At 39.3% G+C, this 15,170-nt stretch overlaps 1 protein-coding gene across 1 annotated transcript in view; it reads right to left on the bottom strand.

The window, feature by feature from the left end:
• Nucleotides 1-15,170, bottom strand: part of LOC126481113 (glutamyl-tRNA(Gln) amidotransferase subunit A, mitochondrial) — a 154,408-nt gene that overhangs the window by 11,509 nt on the left and 127,729 nt on the right. Inside the window, exon 9 of the mRNA XM_050104646.1 lies at nucleotides 1,479-1,713. Within this exon, the coding sequence (XP_049960603.1) occupies nucleotides 1,556-1,713 (158 nt within the window). The 3' untranslated portion in view covers nucleotides 1,479-1,555. The remainder of the gene's footprint in view (nucleotides 1-1,478; nucleotides 1,714-15,170) is intronic.

The following is a 15,170-nucleotide window of genomic DNA, read 5'->3' as shown; positions in this document are numbered from 1 at the left end:
CGTTTTTCCATTGTTGGCCTATGTTATAAATTTGTATGAAAATTGTAGTATAAAACTTGGATGGTGCTCAGAAGTACAGCAACTACATTGACTCCAGTGGTGGTCACGTGACCAAGTTTACAAGCAAGCATGCTCAGGAGGGCATGTGGTCATTGGTCACTGGTCCTTGTTTTGGTGGGTTGTTGTTTGGGCGGCATGTGCCGCAAATTCAACAAATTTCGGACTGTGACTTTGTGAACTTAGAGATATGGGTAACAAGAGGACTTGTGTAGATTTTCAGACTTTCGATATTGATATGATTTAATTAGTTCAATGATATTGTGCTATAAATAATCGCTATTTTAGTGAATATTATTACTAAGAAATTGGGAGTGCTGCTAAAACTGTCTGTTAGTAAGTATGAGGCCACCATTCTAAAATGTAAATAAAGTTGCTATAATTCAGTGGACATTTTATCCATTTGCTAACTTGTCTCTCTACCTGCAAAAGGTAGCCAACACCTTTTGATGGAGCCATGGGATCTGTTAACAGCTTCACATTGCTCTTACTCACTGGGATGTGCTACACGGAATAGCAAGTACCTGCAAGTAATGTTGTAGTGCTATCATCCCCTTCCAATTCACGCCATGTTCATTGTGTGCTGCAGCGCGCCTGCTTTGGCACCCATGCATCATGTGCTGCCTCTTCCTCCAGCATTCCTGTTCTGCACACCTATTATCTCCCTCGAGCCATTAGCTACCCAACTCTAGCCCCTTCTTTTACTTCTCACCTTTTTCTCCCTCTACCTCTACCCACCCCACCCTCACACAGAACAATCGCATCCCGGTCCACTTCCCGAACTGCAAGTCCAGTACTGTGTGTTCAGCAGGTACAATGAAATCAAGCTCAGCACTGTGTGTTCAGAAGGCACAATTAAGAGTGTGTGAGTGTGTGTGTGTGTGTGTGTGTGTGTGTGTGTGTGTGTGTGTGTGTGTGTGTTTTTACTCTAGCTCATCCAAGAATTTCATCTGAAAGCTGGCAAAGTTTTCATTCTCTTTTGTGTATGCCTCTAGCGGTCTTCTTAACTCCTAAATATTTACATTCTGCCAGAACCCTCCTTGCCATATGTCAACATTATGTGCATGACAGGATTCGAACTCCCAAATATCTTGATAGGGATGTGCATTAACTTTGATCATTGGTGTCTCTTTCATTTCTCATTTGCGTACACGAAGTACTCAATTGCATCACTTATGTGTTTATATTTGTATGTGCCTTTCCTGGAGCTGTACAGATTGTGCAAGTGAAAAACTGTTGATGGATGATGTTAAACATACTTTAAGGAGAGACGGTTACAAGGGAACTGACTACAAATTTTTTATATCTTTATTTATATTTTATCTTTATCACTTTGTACAATTACTGTAGAAAATTTTTTAAAAGTGTTTTTGCTGTTTGAAAGGTGGTTCAGCCTACATTTAAACACTGATTTTACTGACCTGTCTCATATCCATTATGGATAAAGTAAAAATCAAAGAACAGTGGTGCTGAATCTTTTTGTAACACTGCATTTGTTTCACATGGCTAGTTCAGCTGCAGGAAATTTTAAACTTTCTTCAATCCATTTAGCAGTGCGAAACAACGTATCTTCTTTGAACATGGGTGCCATTAACTGCAAACTGAGTGGTAGACCATTTTTGGATAGCTTCACTGGAACACTGATGGCAGGTAAACCTGAAACAGCAGAGGGAAGTAAGTTTGTTTCTTGATACTCATCACACAGTCCATGTTCATTACTTAAATTACATTGCGAAGGACAGATACAGTGACATGCTGAATGTGTGTATCGCATGAGACTTATCTGTTACTTGCCGGTACTGCCTCTATAGTGGTTACATGCAAACAGTAACTCTGATTTTTTTTGCCTGCTGTGTATGAGATTTGGCCTGTGACAGCATTTTAAAGTATATATAATGAGGTGTTGATCAAAAACCATCACCAGCTCTGTCCAGTTATGAGCCTGACAACCTGGAGTGCACATTCTGCATTGTTAATCTACATCTACACCCATAATCCGCAAACCATAGCGGGCTTTCATAAAAAACTATGCATCGTCCGACTCAGAGTTGTGATATTAAAAGTTTTGGCTGGTTTCATTGTCTAGGGGCTGAGATACATAGCTGCCGCATTACAGGCCAAATACTGCTTAGTCTACAGTATACGATAAGAATACACATACGAATCGAATGGTCGAAGGTTTCTATCACTAGGCGATTGCGAATTATGAATGTAACATATAAATTTATAAATGAAAGATTGCAATTAAATAAAATCTGCAGGTACTATCTTAACGATTTTAAATGATGAGTACGATAGTAGAAGTATTTTTGAGAATGCAGTATATTTCTCAAAACACTTATTGGTGTCGATGGTCCAGCAATTAAATAAAATAGAAATTGAATAACATGGAAACAATAGATTCCTACTTCACGTAATTAGTTATACAACATAGCTCGCGAGATATTCACTTCTGAATGCATACTACGACTTCACTGCAGAGACAGCAGAAATCACACAAGAGCACAGGTCAGCATTCCGAAATATTTCTATCCTCTGCAACCATGCACAAACTGCTCCACTGTCCAAGTTTTTCCGCCGACTCCATGTCTGCCGCGCCGTCGAGTACAGCACTTCCCATGTCCTGCCCAGTCCTGTCCATCACTCCCACCCTGCCAGAACTTTGGTAGTAGCCTCCCTTAGTAACGAGCGCTGTGATTGGCTAGAGCGCTTCCTCCACGTCTTCAAGCTAACGTGCACTCACAAACATAAAACACTTTCGAAATACTGGATTTACATTTAAATGACTTGAAATTAAATAAATATTCCTACAGCTGGACCATAAACATGCTCTAATACACCTTATTAAATACATAAACAAATTAAATAAACATATATGAAAGGAATAGTAACAAAAGGTAGACCAATAGCCTAATGTCTCCGTGCTTTCTACAACACACTAAATATTTAACCAATTTATTCATTAATAGTATATATTGGATATAATCAAAGACACAGATGAATAAGTATATTTATAAGCATGCTGCAACCGTTTTTTCGTGTAACTGTGGAGTACTTATGGCCTGACGTGATCGATAGTAATCGGCCACTTTGACCTCCAATAACTCATGAGCCTCCAATAACTCATGTACTATTTAAGTTACATGCCTGTAATTCACACCAATTTAGGTTTACACTAATAGCTTTCTAAAGACATGGTGATTGACAAAACCAGATGAAGTGTTTATATTTTGGAAATTCATTGCTGGGTGTTACTTGCATAATTTACCATCAGATACTAAACTTTAAACTAATAAAGATATTGAAAATCTGATTACACCATCAGAATCTTCTTGCAAATGATAGTAATGTACTTGTTTCTTTTTGAGGTATCATGATTAATCTGGTTACTATTAATTTCTAAACAAACTGTGAAATGTCTGCCATTAAGGCTTCACAAAGTCCGCCATCTTTGGCACTCCCGGCATAGGCATCTCCTTCATCGACACAAAACACCATCCTCGGCACAGCGGAATTCCCAGCCACGTGGCTGGACCGTGCACTGGGGCTACCCCTCTTGTTCGGCTAACGTTTTGCACCACGTGGTCCCAGCTATTGGGCGGCATCATGCGGTTGTTAACAAGCTGCGGCTTTGACGAGCATCCTGAGTGGCCTCCTCAACTTCAAACATAGAATATTTCCAGGGCGCCACAGCTTGCCCGTTACCTCACACCACTGAGAAGTACCTGACAAAGGATATATTTCACAGATACTCATTATTGTTCCATCCTGTTCAGTTCACATATGAAGGGTAGGAAAATGATTGTTTAAATGTCTACACTCAAGTCTAATCGTGTATTCGTGCTCTTGATGGGTGCTTGTCATTAGCCATTTTTCAGATATGAAGTAGAGGATGCTAAATTTTATAAATAATAAATGGTAGTGTTTTATCACTTTAAACGTATGTAACGAAACAAGATGTTTCAAGAGAAGCTGATCTCATTGTCAGGCTGTCAAAAGTGAAGATAAATGGCTTAAGAGACAAACTCTTAACAATACATCTGATACATTCATGATAAGAAATAAACACACATTGGACTATGACACCTCATCTTACTTTAAGATTGTCCCTTTCTGTCCTTAACCATCCTATCACACCCCACAACCATGCACCCCGTTGTCTGCTCATTAGCTGGCTGCAACACGAGTGTCCAGCTGACATTTCTTCTAGTGCCTGGGTGCAGTTACGAATTGCAACATCTGAGGTATTACCGTATGCACAGCTAACAGCGAAAGTATCAACTGGACACACTTGATGCAGGGAGCTGATAAGGACATGGCTTGGTGTGCGATTGTCAAGTTTGATGGGACAGTTAGGAAAAAATGGACAGTCCTAAATTAAGATGAGGATCCGTAGTCCAATGTGTTTTTTATGTTACTTTATCTCATGAAAGCCGCAAATGTGTGGCTGGAGTTTAAGTGATTTAGCTATCTGTGTCTAGTGTTGACAACCTGATGAGAGCAGTGTGTCCCAAAACTTATTGTTGATTTGTCTTAAGTATGCCTTAAATAGGTGAATGTTACCAATCGTTATTAGTTCTTTGGGAGCAATACATAGGAAGCTGACGTATATTTCTAGATTATTCAATGTATAGTTCTTTACACTTTGTGAAGAGGCAAAACAGAATAGTTGAGGCATGTTTTAATGCACCTGCCAGTTAAGGTTTTTCAACATTTGCAGAATACTCATCTGTAAGTTGTACAAGCCTGTGACCATTCCCGCTGTCCTCCATTCAATATTTCTTGTTAGTCCTACTTGGTATCGCCAGACACATTTGGGCCAGTAGCATGTGTGTTTTGTATGGCCACTGCCTTTCACTTTTCTTGTAGGACTCCACACAGCAACACACACACACACACACACACACACACACACACATACACACACACGTGGAATACCCATTTTTTGAAAGACATCCTGTAGATTTTGTAATTATGAGGCAATGCTCAGCTTCTGGTATACACTGGGACCAAGTGAATCATCTGACATTCACTTCACAACAATGTCTAAGAATGATAATTGCTCATTCATCTCTAAAATTTTCCAACAATAAGCAAAAAATTTTGTGTACACCCAATTTTTATCTCGGTCAATGTGAACTGCAAGCTATCCTTATTGCATCATAATATTTGAGGACTAAGAAGTAAAATTAACTGACGAATTAGAATGATCAAAGTCATTTGAAAATCTGCCTCTCTGAACATCATGTGACTACTGGCATAGATATGTTAAGTATTATGGGGATATAGGTTCGTATTTCATGTTTGTACAGCACAAATGATGAAACAAGTAGCCGTATTCCTCAGAAATGGTCATAAATTTAAAAACACAGAAATACAAAAATTTTGCCTAGAGCAGTATATGGAAGTATGTGCAACAGAGGTAGAATTTCACAATAAATCCTTCATAATAGATGGTATGTATTGAGCACCTGCAGGCTGAAGGTAAATCAAAGAAATAGTGGTTGCTGGTGATTTTAATGTAGATTTTCCTACAAACTCTTCCAGTAAGAATTTATCACAGTCAGTAACACTAACAGTCAACTTAAATCCCACTGTAAACTTCTGAATTAGGTTAGATAATGACTCAGAAACAGCCAGTCATAATATCTTTCTAAAACAGTCAAATGAACAAAATTAAATTGCAAAAGATAGGTCAATAGTCTCTTAGACCACTACATACAGTTCCTTTTGTTAAATGTTAACAATGAAAACGATATAAAATCCACTAAATCTGAAATCAAGAGGATTGTGAGTACGCCAAAAACTGATTATTTTTAGGATATGTATACAGTGATCATGGCATGAACGAAAAATACAACTTTTTATTAATACAGTCCTTATCTTATATGAATACTGTTTTCCCCACAAACTAACCCAAACTAGACCGAAGTCTACAATAAAGCCATGGATTACTCAAGAAAAAAGGTATGCTGTAACACAAAAAGGAAACTGTCTGTCAGCCAGGAACAGCACTGATTTTGAAGTAAAAGCTAATTACAAGACATATTGCAAATTATTAAAGGTAATAATGTGGACATCAAAGCAGATGCATCATAAGAAAAAGATAATCACATAAAATAACAAAATAAAGCCAGTATGGGATATAGTGAACGAGAAGACTGGCAGAACCAGACATGAATAGGAGCAGATAACACTAAGAGTAAATGATACATTAGTAACAGACTTGAGTGGCGTTGCAAAACGTTTTAATAAGCCAAAAACTCTCAATGATCATTTCATAACTGTTACTGAAAAGGCAGGGTTGTTAGGTTCAGTAGATGCTGCCGTGTACTATCTCTCGCCAGTTGTCAGAAGTAGTTTCAGTAATATAAATATGTCGATTATAATAACAATATTAAGAAAAGAATAGTTGCTACTGATCATATAGTGGAGATGCTGATCACAAACAGGCATAACAAAAAGACTGTCAAAGATTTTGGCCAGACAGGCCTTCAGCAGAATTCAGACTTCAGTTTGGCCTTGGTAGCCAGACAATGTGGTCATGTGTACATTTGCCTTGTCTAATTCTGATGAAGGCCTGTTTGCTGAAAGCTTTTTTGTACTTATCTGTAACTCAGCATTTCCTCTATATGGTGAGTAGCAACTACTTTATTTTATGGACTCTAATAAGCACTTTTTCCTTCGAAAACTCGCCTCCAAAATTCAGATGCCTCTTATACTCAAAACGAGTATAAAAATGTCCAGTATTTTTATTTAAAATTCCCACGAGTCTTAAAAAATGGCCACATTCAATACCATGGGAAATCTACCCCTATATGGCAACAATGGATTAAACTGGCAGCAGCAGTGCACCCATGCAATGAACATGAGTTGCAAGGATTCACAAGCTTGCTAACACTGTCTCTCTCCTTCCCCGCTATCACAAATGCAAAACACTTTCTAGCCTATTGTGCATCATTGTAGTCTGAACTTGAATTGAAAGTAATCAAAATATCCACAGGTGTACTGCCGGTCTACAGTGTCCAACGGGCACAATATTTTGGCGATCATACATGTCGCCATCATCAGGTGAACTGACGGACTGAGCTCCTGTGAATGTGCCGGCACGGAGATCCGTACGCTATGGTTGCTCAGAGGGAACTGGGTTCGGTCCCGGCGGCGGCCGATTTAAATACCCTCCGCCCGCGGCGCGCTCCCTCCACTGTCTGCGCCCCACGCCATGGTCGCGCGGTGGAATAGATTGCGCCGGCGTCTGAGAAGACGTCGGTGTGATGGCTCTGTACGCCGTGGTCGTCACAACTATACGTTTGCTCAATTTACTTTTGATTAACCCAATCGCTGGTTCCCAAGCCTTGCTAAGATTATAGCCACAGTCACGGTTTATGAGGTCGTCATTGGTGCGAATTTCGATGGCCTCTCTAACAACGCTGTCCCAGTATCTCGACATCTGTACCAGAATCCTCGTGCGTTCATACTCCATAGCATGATTTTCCGACAAACAATGTTCAGCGACCGCTGACTTGCTCGGATACATCAGTCGAGTGTGCCTCTGGTGTTCATGGCATCGATCCTCGATGGTACGCATCATCTGACCAATATACGACTTGCCACACTGACACGGAATCTGGTACATGCCAGCCTTCCTCAAACTGAGGTCATCTTTGGCGCTCCCCACCAGTGCACAAGTTTTATTCGGAGGACAAAACACAGTTCCGACCCGGTGTTTCTTCAAAATGCGGGCGATTTTCCTCGGAGTGCGCCTGTATATGGAATAAACGCAGTGCCTACCTCCTCCCTTGTGATTTCATCCATCTCCACAGGTTGTGCTGTAGTGGTTGGGTGGAGAACACGTTGAATCTGCCACTCTGAGTACCCATTTTTTCGAAATACAGTTCTCAGATGTTCCAATTCCTGGGGTAGACTCTCTGCATCAGAGATAGCGCGCACCCTATGTACTAGAGTTTTAAGTACCCCATTCCTCTGTGAAGGGTGGTGGCAGCTGTCTGCGTTCAAATACAGATCAGTGTGCGTTGTCTTCCGATAAACCCCATGACCTAGTGTGCCGTCAGCCCTTCTCTTGACCAAGATGTCAAGGAAAGGTAATTTACCCTCTGTTTCAGTATCCATAGTGAATTTGATGTTGGGGTGTATGGAGTTTAGATGTGTAAGGAAGTCAAGGAGTTTAATCCATACCATGTGGCCAGATGACGAACGTGTCGTCCACGTAACAGAAAAAGCAAGTAGGTTTCCATTCGGATGACACCAGGGCTTCCTCCTCGAAGTTCTCCATGTACAAATTCGCTACCACCAGTGAGAGTGGGCTACCCATGGCGACTCCCTCCCTTTGTTCGTAGTATTCTCCATTAAAAAGAAAATACGTGGAAGTCAAGACATGCCTAAATTGAAAGTGATTTGTGCTATCAGTAAAAGTACAATATTTTTGTTAACAGCTAGTTATGTAATGGAAAAAAATAAAAGATATTCATATGATGTGGACTGTAAACTGAAAGTAGTAGCATATGCAGAACAACATGGAAACAGAAGAGCTGAGTGGCATTTCAACTCTCCACCAATAGAAAAAAAAGCCATTCATGATTCATGGGCTAGTCAAGAAGAACTGAAAAAAATGAGTACGAATAAATGTGCAAATAGTGGACTGAATGCAAAATGGCCAAAATTAGAAGATGAGATATGGAAATGCATTCAAGGACACCCTCAAAATGGCATTGGAATTACTGCAAAAATGATTCAAATACACCCTCATAAGCTAGTGCTACAGTGGAACTTAACATACTTTAAGGGTGGAGCTGGTTCATGCTAGATGTTTATGAAGCATCATGAGGTTAGAATTTGAACCAAAACCAAAATATCTCAGAAAATGGAGAGAAAATATTATCTTTCCATTACTTTATTATTCAACATCAAAAGAAAACCAGAGCGGAACTAAGCCTAACAGCAAATATAAGTGAAACTCCTCCGACATTTGGTGTGCTGACTAACAGAACTGTTGCCACGAAAACTGTAACTATAAAAACAAGTGGACATGAAAAACACGAACATTGTTATCCTTTCATGTTGTGCTATGGTATTAAATCCAATGATCATTTTCAAGTGCAAAACAATGCCAAAACCTTCTGAAATACCACCAGGTGGTGTTCTTCACATACATGACAAGGGTTGGAAGGTATGAAATTATGGATTAACAGAGTATGGGAGGGAGGGAAGGTGCTTTATTTAAGAGAAATCTCTTCTTGTGCTAGATCAGTTTAGCAGTCATTTGAAAAATTCTGTGAAAGAGAAATTGAGACAGAAAAATAAGAACTTCTTGTTATTCTAGGACGACTTACTCCATAACACAACCTCTTGATGTCTCGATAAATAAACCCTTTAATGTGTATATGAGAGAGGAATGGAACAAATGGATGATGGACAAAATCCAACATGAATTAATGCCAAAGGAAGCTTTAAAATGATCTACAGTCAAACATGTGTGTCAGTGCACAAAACAGTCATGGTCTAGAGTGAGAGAAGACATTACTGTTAAACCTTTCAAGAAGTGCCGCGTAAGTAATTCTCTTGATGACTATGAGGACCATCCTATATACGAAGAGTCCAATGAAGACAAGGAGGAGGAAGAAGAAGAAAGTTTAGATGACAATTTTCAGGGATTTTAAAGGTCAGTTCAGTTTTATAAACTGAGTTTTTTTTTTTTTTTTAATCTGGCAATCTAATAATAAAAATGGAAATTTTTTTTAACTGCTTGAAAATTATAGTGCATAAGATAAGGTACCCATTTTCATAATATTGTCATTATTCCATCCTGGATATGTCCACTATAAATTCTTTAAAATCAAAAATTCTAGTTATTATGATAAAATATCAACCAAGTTAATGAAATAGTGTGCTTCTGAGTTTAGTAACATATTAAGATGCCTGTGCAGACAGCCATTTACCCAGTGAGGAATATTTCCTGAATGGATGAAAATGATGAAATTATGCCTTTGTTTAAGAAAGGAGATACAGAAATACTGCTAAATTACCATCCAATTTCACTTTTGCCAACATTCTGAAAAATATCAGAAAAGGCAATAGATGTACAACAGTCTTCTTAACCAACTGACAACAAATTATATATTGTCAAAGTTGCAGTTTAGATTTCTAAAAGGTTCTGGTATAGAGAAGGGTATCTACACATACAGTGAGAATGGACTTAATTAATTAGACAATAAATTACAGGCTACTGGTACAGTTTGTGATCCATCAGAGGCATCTTACTACGTAAATCACCTTATACTTGTAAGTCAATTACAATATTACAATGTAGCAAGAAATGCTGAAAAATGGTTCAAATCCTGTAGCTCTGACATGAAACAAAGGGTGTCATTAGGAAAGAAACTTTTATTAAGCTACTGGGATTTATTTACATATTTTGTATCCCACTAGTTTCCATATTACCACCCTTACTTTGTGTGTATCAATGACCCTTAATTTGCCACATCACCAGATGTCAAGCTTATTTTGTATGCAGATGATACAAACATCGCAACAAGTAGCAAATCAAGTGTAATCTTAGGAAGATCGGGTATGGAATTTTCATGGACATGAATAAATGGTTCCTAGCAAATTCTATGAAAAGGAAAGTTGCTACTCACTATATATACACAAGGTGGTCAGAAAAATGTGTGAAATGCTTGTAGGGATGTTACAGGGCAGGTTGTACTGAGACATAAATGTTAAGAAAGAAATTGCTCCGTTTCCGAGTTATTTAGCATTGAAGTTAGCCAATCGGGGCATACATTTTAGCGGCCTGCCAGGGGTGGTGTTGCCCAACGAGTGCTTTGACTCGTTAGCTGAAACTTGATTTTACGCGCGCGATGCCCAGATTGGCTAATTTCAATGGTAAATAACTTGGAAACAGAGCAACGTATCGAATTTCTTTCTTAACATTTATGTCTCAGTACAACCTGCCCTGTAACATCCCTACAAGCATTTCACACTTTTTCTGACCACCCTGTGTGCAAGTTGCATTTGCGTGCATTTTCTGTTTTTGACAATGGCCTTATTAGCCGCAATCTTACTCTGTGACAGTCTCTTCCTTGTGCCTATCTGCAACTCAGCATCTCCACTACATGGTGAGTAGCAACTTTCTTTTTCATAATATTGTTACATTCCATCCTGGATTTTCCATTGTTTGATCCTAGCAAATTCTTTGTCACTAAAATTTGAAAAAACATACTACCTGCTACTTAGAACTTGTAAGAAGTTTCCTGTCAGAATATGCCTAAAATACTGGGTGAGCCAGCACTAAAAAATTAGTGTGGTGAGAAATCGTGTTTCTTACCAGTGGGAACATCTATGCTAGTAATGGATAACCTTGGCAGAGATGCATAGTACGTGATGTCCAAGCAGTTTCATGCCCTTTTGATGTCAGTGTTGAATGAATTGTGTACACCACACATATGCACTAGTCCCAGACTGAACATGTGTTTATTCTTGAAAGTTACTTCAAAGCACAATGTTTCTTAAAATGTTATGAAGACTTTCGGGTAGCTGTTCCTGATACAATGGTACCTAAAAAATCAATGATTTCACACTTAGTCGCTCGTTTCAGAAAACCCGCAAGTGTGAATGAATATGAGTGTCTTGTCCGACCTTCAGCGTCGAGAGATACCTCATTGGAATATATCTGCACACCCTTGCCACATTCACCAAAAATGTCGAAACAAAAGCTGTGTCAGCAAATTGGAATGTGTTAGGGAGTGCTTACAGAGCCACAAACAGGCTGAAACTGCATCTGTATTGCATTCATATTGTGCATGAGCTTTGTGAACCTGATAGAGGAAAAGGACTACTTTACTGTCAATGGTTTTTGTATTTTATTTGGTATAGTGTTCAGGTGTTTGATTTTGTATTCTTCTCCGATGATGATAGTTTCACCTAAGGGGCTATGTAAACAGCCAGAACAACAGATATTGGAGTTCAGAAAACCCTCACTTTTCCAACAGATTCCATTACATTCACAGAAGGTTGGAATTTGGTATGCAATTTCACACAGAGTACTGTAGGCCCAATTTTTTTCTTGGGAACAACAGCAACTGAACATCACCAGGACATAGTCATGCAACTCACAGCATGATTAGAGGCCAATGGACGACATTACTGGCTGCAGCACACAGCACAATGATAATGATGAGCAAGCCAGATTTACCTCCCCTCGACTTTTTCCTCTGGTGAAATCTGAAAGCTAATGTCTATAAGAACAGCCCTCACACTATCGACTCACTGAAGCACATCATCAAAGAGTACATATACAACATAGGTGTAGCTACCATTTAAAAAGTAACAGCTAAAATTAAGAACTGTGTCGAGGTGAGTATTGCAGCGTGAGAGACATTTCTAACATCTGTTATGAGAAAATATACACTGAATCTGCAAAGAAACTGGTAAAGGCACACATATTCAAATAGAGATGTATGTAAACAGGCAGGATACGGCGCCATGGTTGGCAATGCCTATATAAGACAAAAAGTGTCTGGCACAGTTGTTAGATCAGTTACTGCTGCTGCTACAGTGGCAGGTTATCAAGATTGAAGTGCGTTTGAACGTGGTGTTACAGTTGGGCATGAGCTATGGGACACAGTATCTCCGAGGTAGTGATGAAGTGGGAATTTTCCGGCACGACCATTCCACGACTGTACTGTGAACATCAGAAACCTGGTAAAACATGTAATCTCCGACATCACTGCGGTTGGACAAGATCCTGCAAGAATGGGACCAACGAGACTGAAGAGAATCATTCAATGTGACAGAAGTGCAACCCTTCTGCAAATTGCTGCAGATTTCAATGATGGGCCATCAAAAGTGTCAGCCTATGAACCATTCAATGAAACATCTTTGATACGTGCTTTTGGAGCTGAAGGCCCACTCGTGTACCTCTGATGACTGCATGACACACAGCTTTACACCTCTCCTGGGCCTATCAACACTGAAATTGGACTGCCTCATGAATCCATGGACGCTGCACGTCAGTGGGGGACAGTTCAAGCTGGTGGAGGCTCTGTAATGGTGTGGGGCATGTGCAGTTTGAGTGATATGGGACCCGTGATATGTCTAGATATGACTCTGACATGTGACACGTACATAAGCATCCTGTCTGACACCTGCATTCATGTCCATTGTGCATTTCAACGGACTTGGGAAATTTCAGCTGGACAATGCGACACCCCACACATCCAGAATTGCTCCAGGAACACTTCCACTGGCCACCAAACTTCCTAGACATGAACATTAGTGAGCATATCTGGGATGCTTTGCAACATGCTGATCAGAAGAGATCTCCATCCCTTGTACTATTATGGATTTATGGACGGCTCTGCAGGATTCATGGTGCCAATTCTCTTCAGCACTACTTCAGACATTAGTCAAGTTCATGCCACGTCATGTTGTGGCACTTAACACGCAGGGGCCCTACATGATATTAGGCAGGTGTACCAGTTTCTTTGCATAGCTTCTGGCTCACCCTGTATGAAACAAACAGATAGAAGAAGTTGACTGTATTAAATTCTTGAAATTACTGCTTGATAATAAATTCGACTGGGACGAGCTTAGCACAGAACTTCTGAAGAGTCTAAACAAATCTCTCATTTGCAATGCAAATGTCAGACATGAGAGATACAAAAATAAAAAATCTAGCATACAGTGGTTACTTTCATTTCATAATGTTGTACGGAATTATTCTTTGTGGTAATTTATCAAGCCAAGCTTCAGTTTTCTGGGTCTACAAATGTGTAATAAGAATTATTTGTAGTATGAATTCAAGACTATCCTGAGAAGGCCTGTTTAGGGAACTACATTAAAAACTGATATCTTTTTCAAACCAACAGCTCAGTTCATGGAATAAATACTGGAAATAAGTGTAATTTTAACAAAGATTTTAAGTCCCTTACTTTTTTCCAGAAAAGTGTCCGTTATTCAGGGACACACATTTTCTAAAACTTGCCAGCAACCATAAAAAGTTTAACTACTAACAAAATTCAGTTTAAGAGGGCATAAAGGATTCGCTGATGGCCGGCTCCCACTCCTCCTCCATTGATAAATTTCTTAGTAAAGACAAGTGATGTGTGTGTATGTATGTTACTAATAATACCAAGAATTATCACATACACCTCAGTGTATTGAACCTTTACTTGTATTTATTACTTTTTAAATGAAAAAATGTTTATGATTTTTTGGCTTATTCCACATTCATGAGGACAGTATCCCTTGGGATCTGTGGAAGGTACATTAACATATTTCTTTGTAAATATGTATTGTATGTTTTTATTTTTTTGACATGTTCTTCATCTTGGAGGAATTCCCTAATATGGATCTACTGGAATGAAAAGTACATGTAATCTGCTCCATGGTAAACTTGAAACTGCAGTGTTAGGAGTGAGGTTCTGCAAGAAGTCATTAAGCCCCATCATACCATCCATTTGTACGATAAATATGTCATCCAGAAATCAGAAAAACAGGTGGGTTTATATGTGGATTCTTTCTTTTGAATGTTCTTCTTAGAAATGACCCACAAACAGGACCACCACAACACACAGTTTGTTCATAATACTACTCTCCGTACAAGTAATATTTTGAGATCAATGTGTCTTAACAGGGAGCAAAAGACTATTTACAATCTGCACAGAAACCAGATGGCAGTTATAGGAATCGAGGGGCATGAAAGGGAAGCAGTGGTTGAGAAGGTAATGAGACAGGATTGTAGCCTACCCGATGTTATTCAACCCGTATACTGATAAGGGAACCTCCCCATCGCACCCCCCTCAGATTTAGTTATAAGTTGGCACAGTGGATAGGCCTTGAAAAACTGAACACAGATCAATTGAGAAAACAGGAAGAAGTTGTGTGAGACTATGAAAAAAATAAGCAAAATATAAAAACTGAGTAGCCCATGTGCAAGATAGGCAACATCAAGGACAGTGTGAGCTCAGGAGCACCATGGTCCCATGGTTAGCATGAGCAGCTGCGGAACGAGAGGTCCTTGGTTCAAGTCTTCCCTCGAGTGAAAAAGTTTAATTTTTTATTTTCAGACAATTATTATCTGTTCATCCGATGCG

Source organism: Schistocerca serialis, chromosome 5 (genome assembly GCF_023864345.2).
Source record: "Schistocerca serialis cubense isolate TAMUIC-IGC-003099 chromosome 5, iqSchSeri2.2, whole genome shotgun sequence".
NCBI classification, from domain to species: Eukaryota; Metazoa; Arthropoda; class Insecta; order Orthoptera; family Acrididae; genus Schistocerca; species Schistocerca serialis.
The sequence above is the reverse complement of the archived record's forward strand: the minus strand, read 5'-3'. Positions and strand labels throughout refer to the sequence as shown.